The 21,893-nt window shown below is 41.3% G+C and overlaps 1 protein-coding gene and 4 non-coding genes across 5 annotated transcripts in view; all 5 read right to left on the bottom strand.

Moving 5' to 3' along the window:
- Positions 1 to 4,937, bottom strand: part of LOC138969608 (leucine-rich repeat-containing protein 74A-like) — a 30,827-nt gene extending 25,890 nt beyond the window's left edge. The window contains exons 1-2 of the mRNA XM_070342466.1: positions 4,709 to 4,937; positions 1,153 to 1,352 (exon numbers count right to left, since the gene is read on the bottom strand). Of these exons, the coding sequence (XP_070198567.1) occupies positions 1,153 to 1,352; positions 4,709 to 4,937 (429 nt within the window). The remainder of the gene's footprint in view (positions 1 to 1,152; positions 1,353 to 4,708) is intronic.
- On the bottom strand, positions 477 to 558 carry Trnas-gcu (transfer RNA serine (anticodon GCU)). The gene has a single exon. It is a non-coding gene; the product is annotated as a tRNA-Ser (tRNA).
- Trnas-gcu (transfer RNA serine (anticodon GCU)) lies at positions 1,867 to 1,948 on the bottom strand. Its single transcript has one exon. It is a non-coding gene; the product is annotated as a tRNA-Ser (tRNA).
- Trnas-gcu (transfer RNA serine (anticodon GCU)) lies at positions 4,002 to 4,083 on the bottom strand. The gene has a single exon. It is a non-coding gene; the product is annotated as a tRNA-Ser (tRNA).
- A 9,164-nt stretch (positions 4,938 to 14,101) lies between the features above and the next one.
- On the bottom strand, positions 14,102 to 14,183 carry Trnas-gcu (transfer RNA serine (anticodon GCU)). Its single transcript has one exon. It is a non-coding gene; the product is annotated as a tRNA-Ser (tRNA).
- Between the last annotated feature and the right edge of the window lie 7,710 nt (positions 14,184 to 21,893).

Here is a 21,893-nt window from a genome sequence, read left to right as displayed (position 1 = left end):
GGGTCACACAAGGTCGTGGTTCTCGTAGCAGACGACGGTTCATACCTATCGCCAGTTCCTCTGAACAGTCAAAAGCCATCGCTAGAGTTCTTGTGAACCACAGCCGTTTGTTTTGTGCATTAGTGATACTTAATAACGTGCAGATAAGCTCACAGCGAGTCGCATTCAAATTACTTACTGACGACTACATTGTGAAAAAGGGAAACTTGATCACACGGGTTCACGATGGCACGGGGTAATATAAACCACGCAAAAATAAATTCTTTGAAAATTGCTCGCTCTTCACGGAGGGCACCCAGGATGTTCCCGTTTGGTTATCGTTCAAGTGGAAGGGTGTTTGTACTGTGTGTAAAAGCCTGACAGTGTCTGTGATGGTTTACGGGAGGCTTAATGTGCCTTTAAGCTACGTGACGCAAGCAATAGCTTCAACATTAGAAAAAAGAATTACAAAAAGATATAAATTAAAATAAAAAGATCGACGAGGATGGGATTCGAACCCACGCGGGGAGACCCCAATGGATTAGCAGTCCATCGCCTTAACCACTCGGCCACCTCGTCCTCTCACGAAAGGCTTTTGTAAAGTTTGAAAATGCCTAGATCGTGAGTGAAGCGAAATACATTTTTGTAGGCGACAATATTGTATTGTCCCTGATTCATATCTAAAGGTTTTAGGGGGCAAAACCGGGCATGGTTGCATCAGGATCTTTGCAAATCTCACGGCATCTTATAAAGCGCATTTCGGGACTTTGGTACCATCTTCCCAAATACCTATCCTCGATACTGCAAAGCTCGGAAAAGCAGGTCTTCAAACTACACAAAATACGAAAAAAATTCCTATAAGTATCAAGCCCCTTCTGTTTAAAATTCTCTGACCGCTGATCACATCCGCAGTTTCTCTTCTTGGCTATCCCATGCTACGCCGTATTACCCTATGGTTGCCCTGGCAGACCTGGACCTATCCTGAACGGCCTTGTGCGTGTGCAACAGGTGGGCATCATCATCATCATCATCATCATCATCATCATCATCATCATCATCATCATCATCATCATCATCGTCGTCGTCGTCGTCGTCGTCCATCATCATCCTCCTCCTCCTCGTCCTCGTCCTCGTCGTCGTCATTCATCATCGTCACCATCATCATCGTCTCACCAGCAGAGCGGTGCACAGAGCCTTCATGTCCCGTGTGGTGAGTGTCAGGTTGCGAAAACACATTCGGTCTTTGCACAACTCCGACAGCACTTTGCGAAGGGGGATAACTCCAAGACGTTTGGCAGCTCGACTGTACGTCTTCATGGAGGGCGTAGCTTCTGGTTCCTCTTGCGCAACTTCCGGCACGTCATCGCTCTCTGCTGGAAATGTAGAAGATTTTTTTTAAATTTATTTTATCTAAGTTATATTTAATGATGCATATTCCCTTGAACCTTTTGCAAATATTGTAAGTCGGAAATCAATTTCACGGTTCGGGAAGAGAGCGTGTCTTGTAAGCGTTACGTGCTAGAAACTGCGGTGGGATACCTGAGGCGTCTGAATCCACACAAAAGGCATAAAATCAAATTTTCACGAACAAAACAAAACAACATCCTGTTATTTTGGTATTATAATGCTGGTTTACTTTATTGGTAGTGTATATTCTGTGTGTTTGAACATCGTACAACAAACACATGCAATCAAGCTAGTGGAGTTGAAACTCAAAAGGCTAAATAGAGATAATGAAAACATATCACTACGTACAACAATTTGACAAGAAAATTACAAAAAGATCAAATAATTATCAGATCGACGAGGATGGGATTCGAACCCACGCGGGAAGACCCCAATGGAGTTGTAGTTAGCAATAACACGTTCAAAGAACGGTAAAAAGCTCGACGAGGATGGGATTCGAACCCACGCGGGCAGAGCCCAATGGATTAGCAGTCCATCGCCTTAACCACTCGGCCACCTCGTCTTATGTCCATAACAAAGTTTGTAAGTGCCTAAATCGTGAATGAAGAGGCGAGAGAGACACGCACACAGAACGTCTTACGACAAGCACATGCAATAAAGCTACAAAGTTTGAAACTAGTAACAAGGCTCGAGATTATGAAACAAATCTCACCGCGCGCAGCAATGATATGATATTCACGCAAGCATAGGTATATGATCTTATAAGTTAGTAACCCCCTTCATTGCGTGTCCACGCCCGTTTTTAACCGCTTGCTTCTCTTTATATAATAAACCGGCCATAGGGCGTCATCGTCCCGAACGAAATCTTCAAAATCTTCAAAAGCGTTTGGAATTTTGGGTAGGCAAATCCGTTCACTAAATGACACCAGCGCCTTAAGGCGATTGGTCAATGCATTTCGGAGCTGGACTACCGGGCCCGGCAACATATTGTCGGTCACACTTTAAAATAATGCTACATGAGTTTGCTTTCCAAACTGATACGCAGTCAACGGGAGCATAGGGTCAGTTCATCCTGAACTCTGGTCAAAAAAGAGTTACTTCCCTTCGGGTTTCATTCTATCCCTTGGTTTTCCTTCTCTGGAGAGGAAATCGAATTTTTTTTTACATATTTAGAGCTTTTCGTAATGTGTTATGGATATAAGCAGATTCGCGATCGTCGATAATGATTATTCATGGTGTTGTGTAATTTTTAAATTACAAAAGAATTGATATATAAGACAGTTTCAAGCGAGCTATCTTTCGCGGATGTATTTACTGTGCAAACAACTCTAACTGAGTGTCACGTGACAGGGGCGGATCAGTTCATTTTATGGGGGGGTTTCCAAAAGTATATTGTGAAGATATGTGTGTGAAGGCGCGAAGCGCCGAGCCGACGGCGCGAAGCGCCTAGCTTGCTAGGGGGATCCGGGGGCATGCTCCCCCGGAACATTTTGAAAAAAAGGATGCAAAATGGTGCAATCTGGTGCATTCTGAGGATGATCATTACCAGTTTCAGGCAGCAGATTTTGTCACTGATTAATACCCCAAAAATTGAAACTCAACCCAAAAAAACACACAAAAATATTTTTATTTTTTGGCTGGGAGGGGGGGGGGGTCCGGAAACCCCCAGAAACCCCCCCTCGTCCGCCCCTGCGTGATAATCAACTTTGGCTTCGGCGCGCGCCGGAGCAGACGATTTTTTCTGTAGGCAGTTGAGACTCAGTCATGCAACCATATATCACGGTCTCCTTCCGACAGCAGTCTCAAAATTTCGACTTGTTTTGACCTTAGAACGATGCCTTTATCATAACTGTGAAGAACAGAACGGAGATCACTGTCGAAGTCGGCCAATCTGCAATCATTTTCGTCTCGCGAACAACGATCTCAAATTTAGATCAGTGCTCGCGAAAAACATATGGGAGATAATTCTGTATTCTTGTTTTGATAGATTCGCGCAATAATTTAGCATGCTGTCAGAGAGAACTTGACTGGCAATAGCCGTGGACCGATGATTATCAGAATGAGGGTCAGTTATCAACATAACTTACCTCGAACAGTGATATCGACAGAACATATAGTACACAAATACGAACGGACAAACTCGGAAAACGACGAGTCGATGATGATACACATGCTCGAGAACTCACGTGTAATATTCGAAGTCAAATTTTCTATTTACACCCCGGAGGACGGTGAGGCGGGTTACCTCAATGGGTAGAGCGCCCGACATTTATCTTTACATTTTTTTCTCAACTTTTTCTTTATTTTCTGAACTCGTAATTGTTGTATTTTATTAATCATATTTCATTCCACAGGATTTGAGAGATGCATTACAGATCGGATCAAAGGGTTGCATAATTATCAGTACTTCCAGTGAACGGTTTCCCAGAATTACCCGTTCTATTTTTTGTAGTAACATCGACTTTTGGGAAAAGCCTAATGGGCGATTGTATCTCAGCGCGTCGACTACACATGTAATGGTCGCTAACGACTTATTATAATGTACTTCTGACGCAAGCAATGGCTTCAACATAAAAAAAAGAAAATTACAGAAACTTCAATTAAAATAAAATGATCGACGAGGATGGGATTCGAACACACGAGGGGAGACCCCAATGGATTAGCAGTCCATCGCCTTAACCACTCGGCCACCTCGTCCTCTTACGCATCGGAATTGCAAAGTTTGAAACTGCCTAGATCGTGAATAAATATAAACAATCAAATGCTGTTTAAGGAGAATACAAGAAAACACACACACACACACACACACACACACGCACATACGCACATACGCACACACACACACACGCACATACGCACATACGCACAAACACATATGATGATGATCCCCCGACAGAGATACAAGTAGACCCAGACACCACGGTGATAGGCTATATATTATAGCCCCAGGTACAAATGGGCGGCAGCCAAACTTGGATGGTACGCCTGTCGAAATTGACACAGGTAAAACAACAAGACTCCGGTCATTGCCTCTGAGGCACTAAGTCTTTCACTTTGGAGAGGTCTGCTTGAAGAAAAACATGGGGTCGACATACTGACCTCATAGGTACATGTATTTCTCTTATTGTGTAGACTATTTCTTAGATAATAATAATGATAATAATGATAATAATAATAATAATAAATGAGCATTTATATAGCGCAACATTTATATAGATCACCGTATACCCGTTCACACTTCTTTCTGGATCAAGTTTTCCTATTTTGGACACATATAAGGCCACACACAAAAAATAGTCTGTTTACGGTAACATAGGCTAACCATATTCTGAACTCTCCTCCTCTTCTTCGCCTGCAGTCTCCGGGTGTTTCTCCGGCACGGCAGTGTCTGCTTTTGCATTCTCTTCATTCCTCTCGATTTTCAACTGCCGTGGGTGCTCAACACTCCGACGGTTAGAAGTGTTTGGTTGTGTGCTGGCGGTTTTAGTCAACCACGTATCCACGTCTTCCTTTTTTGTCGTACGGCTCAACACGGGGAGCTTCAGAGCCATGTTTGTGTGTGTTGTTGTTGTTGTTGTTCTCGTTCTTGTTCTTCTTCTTCTTCTTCCTCTTCTTTTTGTTGTTGTTGTTGTTGTTGTTGTTGTTGTTGTTGTTGTTGTTTTCTTGTGTACAAACTTTAAAAAAGAAAATTAAGTGAAAAGACACATGTCAAATAGTGACAAGTATATCAGTTCTGTTCTGATCCTTTGTCTCATAGCTGCCGCTTTCATTTGGTTCTATCCGTTTATTCATCCATTTCGGCTGATGTGAAAAATATGGCACAGAAAGGCATATCCTCTATCAAGAAATCTGCGACCAATTCCTTTAAGAAGCAGCCAACTTCTTGATAACTACAACATACTGCACAAACCAAGATGACGTCATTGTTGATTCGCCCACTTTGCTCTTGACCGAAGAAGTCGTGTTTGATCATAACCCTTTGTCTCGTCCAGGTTTTCATAATTAGCCCGATCAGAGACATAGATAGAATCAATGTATGTCTCTGGCCCGATTGACTTTATCGCCACGTCGGGTTCGAAGCACTGAAAAAATGGACACAAAATTCCACGCACAACGAAACTGTTGATATTTTCCAGTCAGTGTTTCGAGGGTTGTGTTTCAACCACAAAGCTTTGTACCTACGGTTTTTTATTTCCGTGACAGACAACATTTGTGGATCGTTCGTCTTAACTCCACAAACTGACAGTTGCTTCTGATACTGCTATTACTGAATGTTTACATATTTTTCAGTATTGAAACGGAAATACGTCAATGCAATTCATCTAGAGAGTTCTGCATCCCAGCAACGGTGTCTTCTGCAACGTTGGTCACTTAAACCGGATCGTCCAATTGACGCATATGTTCCCTTTCCTAAGTCCTTGCTCACTCAGTCCTGATAAAGTAGCGCGGTGCACGTGGCAGTATCTGCACAACACATGGAATACCGAAGGGGTCAGATTCACACTCTTGTCACTTTTCACAAATACACTGCAGAAATCAAAAACTCTGCAGGCATTTTATTATGTAGCACGCTTGCGACTTCTTTTTAACTGTAGGATCTATACAGATTTTCCACATGTATCTTTCTACCTAAAATGCTACTTGCAGTTTCTAATGTATTCGTTTGCAGCCTGGCATATACATGTATCACAGATTTACGACAAAAAGTCGAGCTCCAAAATACATGCAGAGACCGAATTAAAAGGACAAGCTAGAAATTATCCGTAGAATGTTGACGGTGCCAATTAAGCTATCGAGTATATAAAAAGAACGTTGACTTAAAAAAGGTCAAGGACTGATTTGGTCGAAATGAAAACAATACTACTTCTACAGCCACGACCTTTTGCTGCCTTAAAAAAATTTGACTCTCGACCAAATTTCCAGGATTTTGCGTTCCTTGACATTCTGGCGTTGAGGTTACGAGCTTGACCAGCAAGCCATAACTAACTTGAGTTACAGTCTCCACAGACTGTGAGGACAACTACTCTATATTACACAACTACAACAACAACAACAACAACAACGACGACGACGATGACGACGACGACGACGACGACAACACCAACACCAACACCACCAACAACAACAACAATCTTGACCGCGCTTAATCTTCAAGTTTCTGGGGCACGTCGGAGGGATGGAGATGGGGTGCCAAGAAATGTGGTCGGAAAACGGGAGGTGTCCTTATAGGAAGGTGTTGTTATTGGGAGGTTGTACTGACCGAGTATGTTGTATTAAGAGAGTCTGATCCAGCACCATTTCCGTCTTTTAGGATCCCTTGGCAGGAGTTCCCAATTATGATGGGCAGAGAATCAGGAGGGTGCGAATTTGACACCGTCACCCATGGCATGGCTGTGCTATTTGCAGGATGATGAAAATGGTGACATCTTCCTAAGGCGGCGGTTCTCTGTTCTCGCTGCCTCAGTCGCTTTCACGTAATCCTCCTAGCTTGGCGCGTAAGAGGCTTAGCTTTTTGAGACAGTCACTGATGTGCCAATTAGACAGACTAAGATGGCAGCGGAAACGCGGACAGCAACATGCGCGACCTGAACGTGACCTGATCGTAATTTAAATTTTCCATGCATCTTTAACTCAAGCGCAGATAAACGCATGCCAGTTGAGGATTCTGTAACTGTAGCCGCAGCGTTCTGTTTCTAATATCTTGTTAGTTTGGTGTAATGGACATTCTCAAAAGCATCTTTATGTAAGCACAAATAAACTGCCAGATGGTTCTGTAACTTTTAGGCTGCAGCGTTCTGTTTCTAATATTTTATTTAGTTGTAATTGAAATTCTCCAAGCTTGTATACGAAAGCGCAAATAAACTGCCAGATGATTCTGTAACTTTGGCTGCAGTTTGTGTTTCTAATATTTTGTTTGGTGTAGAAATCTTGCTACAGGTTGTTTGTACACTAACAGCAAGGGAGTATCACTGACATCAGCAATGAGAAAAGATACAGCGAATGCGTTCATGTAGCAGGCCAAGAGTGATATCCGGTCGAAACTGTCTGTACAGCCACCATAAGGACCGGTCAAAAGTGGTCACGGTTATAGACAGGTGGTCGCTATGGTTGTTATGGGTAGGTGGTCGCTTTCGAATGGAAGTCGCAAGGGAAATTTTGACTATATTTTTTTCAGCATAATATTTGTCATTACCCTTTCATTTTACCAACAAAAGTATCTACATATTTCTTTTCATTCATCAATTTGTCACTTTCTATTACTTTTGTCAAAGATGTGCGTTTAAACACTTTCCGCTTATACAAGAACGACTTCACAAGTCAAGTTAACGTTTCTTCTCACGCATCAATTGTAATCTGCTCAGCAAATTGCTGTAGGCTACTCCAAAAGCTTCCACAGTACCGAGGCGGTATTGCACCGATTCGGGCTCTGCATACCAGCGATGCTAAACCTGCCATCAAGGGATATTTCCCTCAGGCACACACTTAGACAGCCATGGAAGAGGATGATGTGTTTCAAATGCTACTCACCTTTGACAGATCCGCGTGAAAGGATTGACCTAAAACAGTCGTGTCTGTTCTCGTTAGGGAGATGTGACTGAACTGAGCGTGACACACATATATATCAGTCTAAAACATGGTCACAGGTTTGAAGCCATCTTTAAATTGTAATGGTGCGAGTTTCATACACTCTACCTACTGTTGATACTTGTGCAGATTTGTTGGACTAAATGTTGTATCATAAAGGTCTCATGTTTTGATTTTGTTGTTGTTGTTGTTGTTGTTTTGATTTTTTTGAAACTGTATTACTTTTTTAACACAAAACGAAGACGTTATTGCACGTCTGCACAATCACACTATTTGAAATTAAATTGTTTAGGTTAAAACCGTTAAAAACCGTTCATAGCCTTTGTAAACCCCATTGCTGTATAATGACTATGCTTTATACATACGCGTTATACGCAAAACACAACTATTTTGAAGACAAAACACGTCGATTTAACCACACGAACTCTGCAATAGTAGAAGGGATTAACTTTGGTAGTACTATCAAGTTTAGTGTACGTCGTGTCAAATTTGAAAGGTTATGCGTTAGTCCCTTTCTGGATGTCTGACCGATAGTCTATAAAAGAAGTCGTTTAGATGTCAATTAAACAAAATTGTACATACAATAATAAAATTGCCTTCCGTGATCATATTCCGCCGATATAGGTTTGCTTTTGAATTTTGGACAGCAAGTGGTGGGTTTAAGAGAATCCGGACATTAGTATATCATGATGTTGGCAGCATTACTCATGTGCCTATCTAGTTGAAACTGATTAGATCATTCATTTGGCTTTATAAGGTGTCCTGCTAAATTAAAGACAACGAATATCATTCTCAATTAAAAGTTGGGTTTTCAGAGTACACAGAGCTACTTATATGTTTAAATAGTATGGTTTATTTTTTATTTTTTATTTGTTTTTTTCATAGTTAATATGTAAAGCGCGGAGAGCACACTTTACTGTGGTTCGCGCTATATAAAGCTCTCCTTATTGTTATTATCATATCCAGAAAGTTATAGCTCACAAATAAGGACACACGAACCTTTTGAAAACAACGGCCGTTGGAAACCACTGTTGCAACGAAACGTAAGTTAATACCGGCCTTAAGCGTACCAGTGTGTATTGTATCGCCTTTCAGATATCATGGATATTTGAAGAAGGGATTGCCAGAGCAGTAACAAGAGCGGGTTGCACGTTGATCAAATCCCCCCAGTCGACAGCGCCTATTGTTGCTGTACGCTCTTCACTGCCAGTCTGGGGTCATTAAGGCCTAAAAAAAAAAAAAATAGGTGTGGTTACGGTAACCCGACCTACCCTATTTTTAGGGGCCGATCCTATAACTTTTTATTACATTTGTCAAAAAAAAAAAAAAAAAAAAAACAGTGCAAAAAACGCAATGAAAGCGAAAGCGCCCGTGTCGCACACTTATTTCCCTGTTTATTTATTTATTTATGTTTGTTTATTTATGTCAAGTAGGTTTAATTTGTACACATTAGAAAAAAAAGTTTAAAAAAAAAAGTGATTGCCTACCTACCTACCCTATTTTTTGGGGCTATGTTACCGTAACCACAACTATTTTGTTTTTTGTTTTTTGCCTAAAGAATAAGATCGACTGGCAGCAGAAGAATTAATGTCGGTCTTACAGCAGGTACCTGTCGTTGTGTTGAGTCATTGTGGAATCAGGTATCCTCAGCAAGGCGACAGAAGTGGTGCGTATTATTTCGGCATGCAGAGATTTTTGTTGGATTTCAACGAATCAAATCCCGCGGTTTGTTCTCACCCGCTTATGTGGCACCCACGTTCACTTCGGGCACCTCGGTCTGGTTGTCGTTGACCTTCTTGTGCTAGGTTGCTATTTCCTAGAATAAGTCAGAAACGCAAGACCCAAGTGTGATGCTCAGCATTGACAAGAAGCTGCCAAATATTGAACAAAAACTAGTGACCTTATTCATCAGCCCTTAAATTACACAACGCTCATCAATAATTCATAGTTTTTGTCTTAATTGTGTCAGTGTGTGGGTTGATAAGCGAGATTAAGCACACCCTCGAGTCTGATAGACAAGGGAGAGGACTCTTTCTTACCCTCCGGCTACTAAACTTTGAGTTTCTTCTGAAGCTAAAAAGGAAATATATTTCATTCTGTTCTATCGCTTCTAAGCAATGGAGAACGGTCTATGACATCCTTAGAAAGATGATAACATTTCTGTCAATGCTTTTCATCCTACCTGATTGATGATTATGTGCCGTGCAAATGATCACTTTAAAAATCAGTTTTGTAATACAGTTAAACACGCTTAAGCCGAACTCGCCCGGGGAATGAAAAATCGTTTCGCTTATCCGAGTTTGTGCATATCCCAGTTCAGATAAGCCAAACCTTTCCCGAGAAATTACCCTGCAGTTCGGCTTAAGCGAGGTTTTTTTTCAGGATAAGTTGTAAATTCACTTGGAATGTTTCTCTCTCTCTCTCTCTCTCTCTCTCTCTCTCTCTCTCTCTCTCTCTCTCTCTCTCTCTCTCTCTCTCTCTCTCTCTCTCTCTCTCTCTCTCTCTCTCTGACTCTGTGCGTGGTGTGTGTGTGTGTGTGTCTAGTGTGTGTGTGTGTGTGTGCGTGTGTGTGTGTTTAAATGAATAAGATCAAAACAGTGTCGTGTGTGTGTGTGTGTGTGTGTGTGTGTGTCTTTCTTTATTTATTTAGTGTTTAACGTCGTTTTCAACCACGAAGGTTATATCGCGACGGGGAAAGGGGGGAGAGGGGATAGAGCCACTTGTCAATTGTTTCTTGTTCACAAAAGCACTAATCAAAAATTTGCTTCAGGGGCTTGCAACGTAGTACAATATATTACCTTACTGGGAGAATGCAAGTTTCCAGTACAAAGGACTTAACATTTCTTACATACTGCTTGACTAAAATCTTTACAAAAATTGACTATATTCTATACAAGAAACACTTAACAAGGGTAAACAAGTCGCGTAAGGCGAAAATACAATATTTAGTCAAGTAGCTGTCGAACTCACAGAATGAAACTGAACGCAATGCCATTTTACTCGTAGCATCGTCAGGCCACCGCTCATGGCAAAGGCAGTGAAATTGACAAGAAGAGCGGGGTAGTAGTTGCGCTAAGAAGGATAGCACGCTTTTCTGTACCTCTCTTTGTTTTAACTTTCTGAGCGTGTTTTTAATCCAAACATATCATATCTATATGTTTTTGGAATCAGGAACCGACAAGGAATAAGATGAAAGTGTTTTTAAATTGATTTCGACAATTTAATTTTGATAATAATTTTTATATATTTAATTTTCAGAGCTTGTTTTTAATCCGAATATAACATATTTATATGTTTTTGGAATCAGAAAATGATGGAAAATAAGATAAACGTAAATTTGGATCGTTTTATAAATTTTTATTTTTTTTTACAATTTTCAGATTTTTAATGACCAAAGTCATTAATTAATTTTTAAGCCACCACGCTGAAATGCAATACCGAAGTCCGGGCTTCGTCGAAGATTAATTGACCAAAATTTGAACCAATTTGGTTGAAAAATGAGGGCGTGACAGTGCCGCCTCAACTTTCACGAAAAGCCGGATATGACGTCATCAAAGACATTTATCAAAAAAATGAAAAAAACGTTCGGGGATTTCATACCCAGGAACTCTCATGTCAAATTTCATAAAGATCGGTCCAGTAGTTTAGTCTGAATCGCTCTACACACACACACACACACACACACACACGCACACACGCACATACACCACGACCCTCGTTTGGATTCCCCCTCGATGTTAAAATATTTAGTCAAAACTTGACTAAATATAATAAGGAGAAACAGAATCCGTTAGTCGCCTCTTACGACATGCTGGGGAGCATCGGGTAAATTCTGGTGTGTGTGTTTAAATGAATAAGATCAAAACAGTGACAAGTTACAAGTGCTTTCTTCAGTGGGGCTTTATCAATACCTCAAAGCCAACTGTAAAAATAAATGGTGAAAACAGTGACACATCTCAGAAACAAAACCAAAGATTCCACAAGCAACTACACCGGCACGGTTGGCCTAGTGGTAAGGCGTCCGCCCCGTGATCGGGAGGTCGTGGGTTCGAACCCCGGCCGGGTCATACCTAAGACTTTAAAATTGGCAATCTAGTGGCTGCTTCATTCAAACGGGGTTAGACGGGGTTATTGCTAGGACTGGTTGGTCGGGTGTCAGAATAATGTGACTGGGTGAGACATGAAGCCTGTGCTGCGACTTCTGTCTTGTGTGTGGCGCACGTTATATGTCAAAGCAGCACCGTCAGTGGTCGGCTGGGCGTTAAGCAAACAAACAAGCAACTACGCTTTTGTTAAAAGGATTCCAAGTAAATCATAATAAATGTAATGTTTAATGAAACCCTCTCCATTAAAAAAAGAAACAAAATTAGACAATTTGTCTCTGTGGTCATAAATCAAGATCAAATCTCCGTAAACATAGATTGTAGGCAAATGTTTTGTTTCGCTGCATGTTTATTGTGGTTTGATCTTCACCACTCGCTCAAAATAAGCACATAGGGGAAGGGCCCCTAATATGGACCACTTTTTGTTTATTGCTGATAACTAGCTTGTTTTCTTGCGAAGAAGTTTCATTTTGTGGTTGGTAGTCCTTCTCTCTTAGTTTAACCGTTAGGCCTAATTAGAGTGAAATAGCTCTGATAGACCTTCAGCAAAAATTAAATACACAAAAAATCACAAATGGTCCATATTAGGAGCCTGGGCGCCCAATATGGACCAGTGAAGCGGCCTTCACGAATCACTGTAAAAAGCCCCCTATACTTCAAAATAACATGATACAACTTAGTGTGCAAGTCAGACTAATTCAAATATGCTTTAGATTTAGCTGTTTCGGGTTGATGAGAGCATTATTTGAAGCACACCAGGAAACTGAAGAAGCTTATCAAAAACAGAGTGAAAATAAGTGAAATTATCAACTTCCACAAAAAAAAAAGACTATTAATTTTGTTATATTTTTTTGAAATCTCGAGGGCTAGTTATAGGTTATTTTCAGCAAGCTTCTTAATGAATGAATTAAAATAGCCTTTAGGTTTTATTTTCTTCGATTTGTTGAAGGTGGTCCATATTAGGGGACTCACACATACTTTGAAGTTTTGCTATTATTTTTTGTTTGCAGTAGAAACTCGGGGCACACACTGTTAAAATGTAACAAATACTGTCTTTGCTGTCATATATAGCCATTTTTGTGTTATGAAAGCTTTGGCTGTGGACAGAAACGAGTCCGTTTTAGGCGGCAAATTTAGAGTGAACGCTGCCAAAAGTGAAAAAAAAGCGAAAAAGCATAACGGTTTTTAGGTTTGTGTTTCTGCAACTGTTTTGACATGTGCAACTTATCCAGAGAGGGTGAATAAAGCGAATGAAATTGTTTTGAGCGCTCTAGCGCCGTTAGTTTGTCAGAACAGGAGGTGGTCCATATTAGGAGCCGGTCCATATTAGGAGCCTTTCCCCTACATTCCTCAGGTAGATTTGCTCTTCACAAAGATCTCTTCCTTCGATTAGAAAAAGAGGTTTGTATGAGAGCCACTCGTTTTTGAACACTGCAACAGTTGTTTAAAACATGCTGGCAGCCGCAAGGATTTCAACGTCGGACCCCCAAGAGTTAGGTCTGAGGGTGTTGGCAAGAAGATGATTGCGGCACACGTCATCAGTTTCCCCGCATACTCAAAAACAGGTGACGTGTTCGTTTCCGTAGGATAATTATAGCCGTGACAAAATATGTTTATCTTCCTGACGTGTTTTTCAAGCAAAAATAAAACAATTGTCTCTCCGACAGTGTTTAGAGTTTGGCTTATCTGTCAAAATCACGTTTGAGATGTCCGTGTTTGAGTTAGCTATTTTTGAACGCGCGTTCCGGGCAAAATGGTAACAGCGCAGCAAACGACAAACAGAGAAATAAACAGACAGAGAAACAGACAGACAAACAAACCAATAGCCAATCAGTCGGAAAGGTAGGCAGGCGCAGGCATACAGACACAGACAGACAGACAGACAGACAGACAGACAGACAGACACACACACACACACACACAAACACTAACACACAAACAAAGACACACAAACACTCAGACAGAGACACACCGACTCTAGAAAAGAAATGACAAAAAACTTATAATAAAATTAAATTAAAAAAGTTCGACGAGGATGGGATTCGAACCCACGCGGGGAGACCCCAATGGATTAGCAGTCCATCGCCTTAACCACTCGGCCACCTCGTCCTCTATATGTACAATTTGAAATTGATATAATGAATAATAAATACATCAAGCTAAGTTTTTTTGTGACTACTTTTTTGTCTGTTCACTCAAAAGACCGTTGGGACGATATATTTGTGATTGAACGTATTTTTGTCAATAACAACGTTCCAACAACTTGCCTTTCTTGTTTTTTGATTCTGAATTTTGGAACGTTTGCAGTCTCTTTGTTTTTGGATTCATTAATGAAGCGAAGTGATCAGATGCTGCTACTTCGATCGATCTGTAAAACGCGAACACACACAGACACACACACACACTGACACACACTGACATACACACACACACACACACACAACCACCACCACCTCCACCACCACCACCATCACCACCACCATCACCACCACTTCGCACCGAACAAACGATAAGTTTTTTCCGTTTTGGAACATACCTCCTTTGAAAAATCTTTAGTCTTGTCAGTTTGGATTTAACGTTCAGAATTCAATGAACCATGAAAGCTTTTACGTACCGTTTCAGGACTTCGGTCTTTTTAGTTTGTTTGTTTGTTTGTTTGCTTAACGCCCAGCCGACCACGAAGGGCCATATCAGGGCGGTGCTGCTTTGACATATAACGTGCGCCACACACAAGACAGAAGTCGCAGCACAGGCTTCATATCTTACCCAGTCACATTATTCTGACACAGGACCAACCAGTCCTTGCACTAACCCCATAATGCCAGACGCCAGGCGGAGCAGCCACTAGATTGCCAATTTTAAAGTAAATCCAGAATCTTGTTTGAATACCTCTTCAGCAAGGGGTTATGTTTGTCTTCTGGTGTTTAGAAAAGGGTTGCTGTGTGTTGTGTGACAGGGGAGGCTACCGCTCCTTTCACAGCAGACTCTGCACCCGAGTTGTTGGCCTTTAAGTCAACACCGGTGGATTGTGGAATTCTGTTTGTGATGGGGTCTGGTGGTTTCCGATTGTCTGTATGTTCAAAGAAAACTTCGGGTTTGCATAACAGTTTTTATAGGGCTAACAAATTAGCCCTAACATTTTCAATCCTGTTTGATTGCACTTCGCCTCCCGAGGTGATCGTAGTGTTACGGCACTCGGTTACATCTGGCGCTTGCGAGCAGGGACGGGACTCGGCATGATATGTTCAGGTAATGGCATAATATGACCACTGAACATTTTCGTGCTGTTCCCATTCTGCGAACTTGGGATGGACAGTGGTCCCCCGCCTCGGAACTTCGGGACGAAGTTCATTCAAACGGGGGCGATTGTGACAGGGGAGGCTACCGCTCCTTTCACAGCAGACTCTGCACCCGAGTTGTTGGCCTTTAAGTCAACACCGGTGGATTGTAGAATTCTGTTTGTGATGGGGTCTGGTGGTTTCCGATTGTCTACAAATTCTCGGAGCATTTAAAAGTCTTCACTGACGGATCCAAATTTGCAGACGGCAGCGTTGGCTGCGCCTTTGTGATCCCAGATCTCAAAATCTCAAGGAAATATACTCTTAATAAAGACATCTCCATATTCTCAGCCGAGCTATTTGCCTTGCTCATGGCATGCACTTTTATAAATTAATGACCTCCCAGTCACACCGCGTGCGGTAGTTTTCTGCTCTGACTCGCGCTCTTCACTACAAGCTCTGCATCGAAACACATCAAATCGGGCAGAGCTACAAAGAGAAATCCTCTTTACATGTCACCAGTTAATCGCATCCGGCACATCCGTATCATTTCTCTGGGTCCCCTCTCACGTAGGGGTCCGGGGAAATGAACTGGCGGATGTCGCTGCCAAAGAAGCGGCAGAATCTAGCCCAGCTAACACTAACATCGGCTACTCAGTAACCGAGTTCTACAGTAAAATTCGTAAACTTATTCGAAGTCAGTACGTAACATCGCTGTCCTATCAACCCATTGATATGAACGATCTTCAGACGCCTCCGTGCCGGCGGCTGCCGCTTCCATATCTTTAACAAGTCCTGCCATTGTGAAGAACCCTATTCATTCCAACACATTTGCGCTCCATGACTATTAGGGTTTAACGTCCTCTTAGACCAACTGGTCTATATTGGGACAGGTATCAATTGGTAATACTCTGAAGATATGGTGTGATACTTTGATTCGAACAAGCCCGCTGTGGCTGTCTTCTTCGACACACCAGCATTGGGTTTGTCTCGTCAAAGTATCGAAATACGATCATGATAATCAGAGACGAGAGATATGCATGCTTGCTTCGTGTTTTCCAAGCCCTGAGACTTTCGCTGTGAACGTGGGATCTTTTTCGTGCGCATGTGTGCACACGGGGGTGTTCGGACACCGAAGAGAGTCTGCACAAAGTTGACTCCGAGAAATAAATCTCTCGCCGAACGTGGGGATCGAACCCATGCTGATAGCGACCAACTGGCTACAAAGCCAGCGCGCTACCAACTGAGCTATGTCCCCGCCCGTAGAGAGAGAGAGAGAGAGAGAGAGAGAGAGAGAGAGAGAGAGAGAGAGAGAGAGAGAGAGAGAGAGAGAGAGAGAGAGAGAGAGAGAGAGAGAGAGAGAATTGAATTGAATTGAATTGAACTTTATTTAACAAGGATTAAGATTTAAGGCTACGCCTTTTCTTACAATATGTCCTTGGGACGCATAGACACACAATTATATGATTAAAAAATTAAAAATTAAAAGTTAAAAAGTTAACCAACAAAAGGAGGTCGGAAAACTTCAGCACGTGATAATAAAGATGACGATGATGATGACGATGATGATGATGATAATAATGATGATGAAGATGAGGCATGAAGAGCATACATAATTATGTGGTTATTCATAAAATCAAATGCATAATTATAAATACAAGCTGGTAACAATCGAACATGTAGTAATAGTACAACAAAAATATGTTCAGAACATACAATGCACAGCATATCTCTGACGTAATACTAAGTGTGGTAAATCAAAAGGCGTTAAACTACTCAGACATTAAGTGGTTTTAACACATTTTTAAAAACTTTTTAATGACTTTAAGTGCTTTAAGGGATGATGGAAGCGAATTCCAAACTGAAGTACCCGAAAAAGCAAGACTGACTGGTCTTATACAGGTCAATTCGTGGAATCGGTGGGATCAAGTTGACCGACCCATATCTGTGGGTAGCTTTATTAGATAATGATGTAATGTAAATCGGCACTTTACCGTAATACAATGTATGCATGAAAATGGCTTTGTTTAACTTGAGATGCTTTTCCAGTGGAAGAAAGTTAAGCATTATTAATTTCATATCTGTTGAGGCATTATCCTTTACGATGAGAGAGAGATCAAATCAAATCAAATCAAATTTTATTTTAGAGAGAGAGAGAGAGAGAGAGAGAGAGAGAGAGAGAGAGAGAGAGAGAGAGAGAGAGAGAGAGAGAGAGAGAGAGAGTTGGAGATCAAATCAAATCAAATCGAATTTTATTTTACGATGGTTGTGGCATACGCATTACAAACGAGCTTTGTTTTCAACCAGCAATCGCCCTGGGAGGGACTACTGTAATCACATATTTACACGGATATACACTAAAAAAAACACAAGTCGCGTAAGGCGAAATTACTACATTTAGTCAAGCTGTCGAACTAACAGAATGAAACTGAACGCACTGCATTTTTTCACCAAGACAATACAGCTTTGTCAATCGCCGCGAGAACACGCCGTCGATCCAAATATTCTTAGTACACTCCCCCTTGCATCCTGTTTGCGGAAACGACGCGAGATAAAGGTGAGTCCCATACTAAAACGCATAAAAAAGGATACTTTTCGTCAATTGTGTCACTTGATTTTGATAGCGCTGCTTGCCAATGTACTAAACTAACTTCATGTTTTCATATGTCTACTTTGGATGGCATTTCGAAGAGCACTTACACGATTTGTGCTGTAACAAGTATTTGTTTAGTCTATTTTTACCTTTCCCCACGTTTAATAATAATAATAATAATGCAAACTTTTATAGCGCTATTCTAGAAATGTCTACTCTTAGCGCTTTACAATACATACATCGACCAAGCGTACTATACACGCACAGGCAAAGAAACCGACCAAACATAACCAACAAACTATACATGCACAGGCAAAGAAAACGACCAAACATACAGTACACGCACAGGCAAAGATAACGACCAAACATAAACAAACATACTATGACCAAACATAACCAACATACTATACGCGCGCAGGCAAAGAGAACAATCAGCACATGTAATAATTACTGACAACTAATAATGCAGGCATACAATGACAGTCCAATACACAGCCTAAGCACAAGAACCACAGTAGGCTTCTATATAAAAACGTGTCAACGGTACTATTCACACACACACAAACAGTGTGTTTAACTCAAGGCAGCAGTTATTGTGCTTCGATTTGTGTATCCAGGGATATTCTTTAATCTAAAACACTTGCTTTGAACCACCAATGATCATTTCAAAGCTTTCCGTCTTTCTATATTTGGACGATTCTTCTTCTTCTTCTGCGTTCGTGGGCTGAAACTCCCATGTACACTCGTGTTTTTTGCACGAGTGGAATTTTACGTGTATGACCGTTTTTACCCCGCCATTAAGGCAGCCATACGCCGCTTTCGGAGGAAGCATGCTGGATATTTTCGTGTTTCTATAACCCACCGAACTCTGACATGGATTACAGGATCTTTTCCGTGCGCACTTGATCTTGTGCTTGCGTGTACACACGAAGGGGGATAAGCCACTAGCAGGTCTGCACATAAGTTGACCTGGGAGATCGGAAAAATCTCCACACTTAACCCACCAGGCGGCCGCGACCGGGATTCGAACCCTCGACCTTCCGATTAAGAGGCCGACGTCTTACCACCCAGCCACAGCGCCCGTCTATTTGGACGATTAATTACGACGCTCGGAATTTTATTGATACACTCCCCCTACCACCTTTGATACGCTCCCCATATAAGTGATTTCTTTTCTTAGTACGATTCCCCGACAGTTTACCATTGCTTTCCGAGTCCGTACAGTTATCGGCTTGGTTACTCCCTAAGAGAAGGGTATTTTCTGTCGAACTTCAACATAAATACATATTTATATATAAGTAGAGTTTACACAACGAGTCACAGTCGATAGTAACAATATAGGTCAAAGTTCGCAGCAATTTTTAACCGACTTGAATTGATTCTGACAAAAATCGCTAGTAAGTTGGTGGAAAGCTGGTTGTAAGTCGGCTATGTGAACAGCACTTAATACGAGAGGCTTAAGACTGTACCTGAGTGATTGAACATGATGCTACTCACAACTAATTATCATATGGCCACTAGTTCCCAATTCCAGTGGGGGAGCTTGTTTATTTTATCTTGTCAGCGAGCCGCGCGGTGATAAATCCCAGCCGCGTAAACATTGCAGCCAAGGCAAGAAGAAGGGGGAAACTCGGGGACTTTTTCTACATTTATGAAGGGTAGGGGGAAGCAGACGACAAAATGTACGCCATCTTGTTATTCAGTTGCCAGGTTGGAAACCTAAAAGTTTGGACTCGATTTGCTTGTTTTTTCATTATATTGATATGTACAATTATTCATATTGCAAAATATAACATACTACAATCCCTTCAAGCTAAAAATGTAGTGTAAAACTGAAGGAACTTGTACTACAGCACTACAAACACAAATTCAGTATAGTTAGAGAGTATTTTACCTGCGTTTGGATTATGATGTTGTTGTTGCAACATTTAAAGCGTGTTCGATGTTTCTGACGGAATCATAAGCGTTTGAAAACAAAAAAGCCTCGGTTTACCAAACCTTTGAGAAAAATGGCTTAGAAAACGAGGATAGTGTATTTTTTGCAAATTTACTGAGACTATTTCTTTACGACAACGACCGGTATCGGACATTCGCTTTGAGGCAAACAAATTCACTCGTTGCCGCCAACTTCATTCAGACAGTGAAACCTGCGAAGATCACAAAGCAGTCTAAATTGCAGACCAACGTGATGCGTACAATGATTAGCAAACTGTTGCTCTTTGAGGTTAAAATTAATTTCTGGAAACAACCAACCCAGTAACCCTTTTGCGTTTTGTAGGAATATTGTAGTTACAGGATTATGGAGATGTGTTTTAAAGAGGGTCTCATCGCAGGTTTCACAGTGACTTTGATCGGTATCTGATTCTGAGCTGCATGGCTTTCCACCCTCCTCAGCCAAGCTAGTGTGCATAGGCACACGCAACACACACTACTTCGTAACACACTTCGCGGCTGTATAAAAGTGCATATATTTGCCTGGAGATAATGAATTACCAAACATCACAAAAAACAAGTTTAGAAACGCTGCTAGCATGAGCAGGTTCTAGAGGGTTAAGTTCTAAGTTCTGCAGTAGTAAGTCGCCAAACAAAGAGTTTTAAGCTGGGGGGGGGGGGGGTGTTACACTGGTACGAAACCTGTGAGTGTATGAGTAAAGACGAGCGCACAGACAACATAATATTAATGAATTCGATTTTATTTCAATTAAAAAAAGTCTTAAGATCAGGGGCCTGTTAGATTTTAACCCATCTTGTTTCTGCCAAGGCCTAGTGTAACAGACACAGCGCGCCGACGGTCCGGTCGGTGGGGGGTGGGGGCTTGCCGCTATCGGGTTGTCCAAGACGCATGCCGCGAAAAGATTCCAGGCCCCGATAAGAGTAACAGACCACTTTGTTTATAATAGTGAATTTGGCTCCTCAAGAAGAAGTTATCGCCATATGTATAATGTAATATTGCTATTTCATATGTTACGTGGATTTCCATTGGTCAATTGGGCAAAACTGAGCTCAGTGCAAAAGTGATATCGACGACATTTCCGTCGATATCAGTTTTGATATCGACGACCTCTTTATTGCTTCCCCACTTCAAAAACAAAAACACATAAATTTAAAAACAAACAAATATATATGAAAATGTAATGATCACAGAATTTAGTTGAGCAAGTGACTAAAGACTTTTTGAAAGAAAAGACATTTGAAAATACTGAAAAGTACCAGAAAAGAGTGAACAAATTTAAAAGAAATAATAATCAGAGGGAGGGATATGGAACAGCCAAAACTGAGACAAATACTTTTGTAATTTCTTTACAGTTGTAGTGGAGGAGTGGAAGGGTAGTAGTAGATGATACACGAAGCCCAAGTCCAAGCGTCTTGTTTCAACTTTTTATTAAAGAAAACAATGCAAGGAAACGCGTAGCAAGCAAAGCAAGTGTAGTGTCGTGTTCAGCTGCTAGGAGCGAATGCATGCTTATGCCGGTGTCCGGCCTATACTTATAGCCCCGGCGCGGACTGCACAGAAAGCACCGTCCGCCGAGAATAAAAATCGCCTGAATACGGCCAGAAACACGAAATCTGTGTTTCTTACACTTGCTTTACCCTACGTTATTTAAACAAATACATAACCAATCCTAACAAACAATACATCAAATTAAAGCTACGACCTTTAGCTTTCCATTTCAATAGATCACATTTCGTAAAAACTTATATTTATTTAGTAAGATGCAAAAACAATGGTCCTAGTGAAGGCACTGAACCAACTTCAGTGCGGAAAATTACAAAACTCTCTAAACTGGAATAATGGACAAACTCATAAATCATACAGATAAAAAGAAGAACCCTAGACAAACATCATGATATGCGTTACTTGGGGGAAAATTATACATTGACTTAGTACGAAGCGGTAAAGTCCGAAAGTAAATGGAATCGGCTAAATTCCTGCGCGAGTACCCTACC

Source organism: Littorina saxatilis, linkage group LG6 (assembly GCF_037325665.1).
Source record: "Littorina saxatilis isolate snail1 linkage group LG6, US_GU_Lsax_2.0, whole genome shotgun sequence".
Taxonomy (NCBI): Eukaryota; Metazoa; Mollusca; class Gastropoda; order Littorinimorpha; family Littorinidae; genus Littorina; species Littorina saxatilis.
The sequence above is the reverse complement of the archived record's forward strand: the minus strand, read 5'-3'. Positions and strand labels throughout refer to the sequence as shown.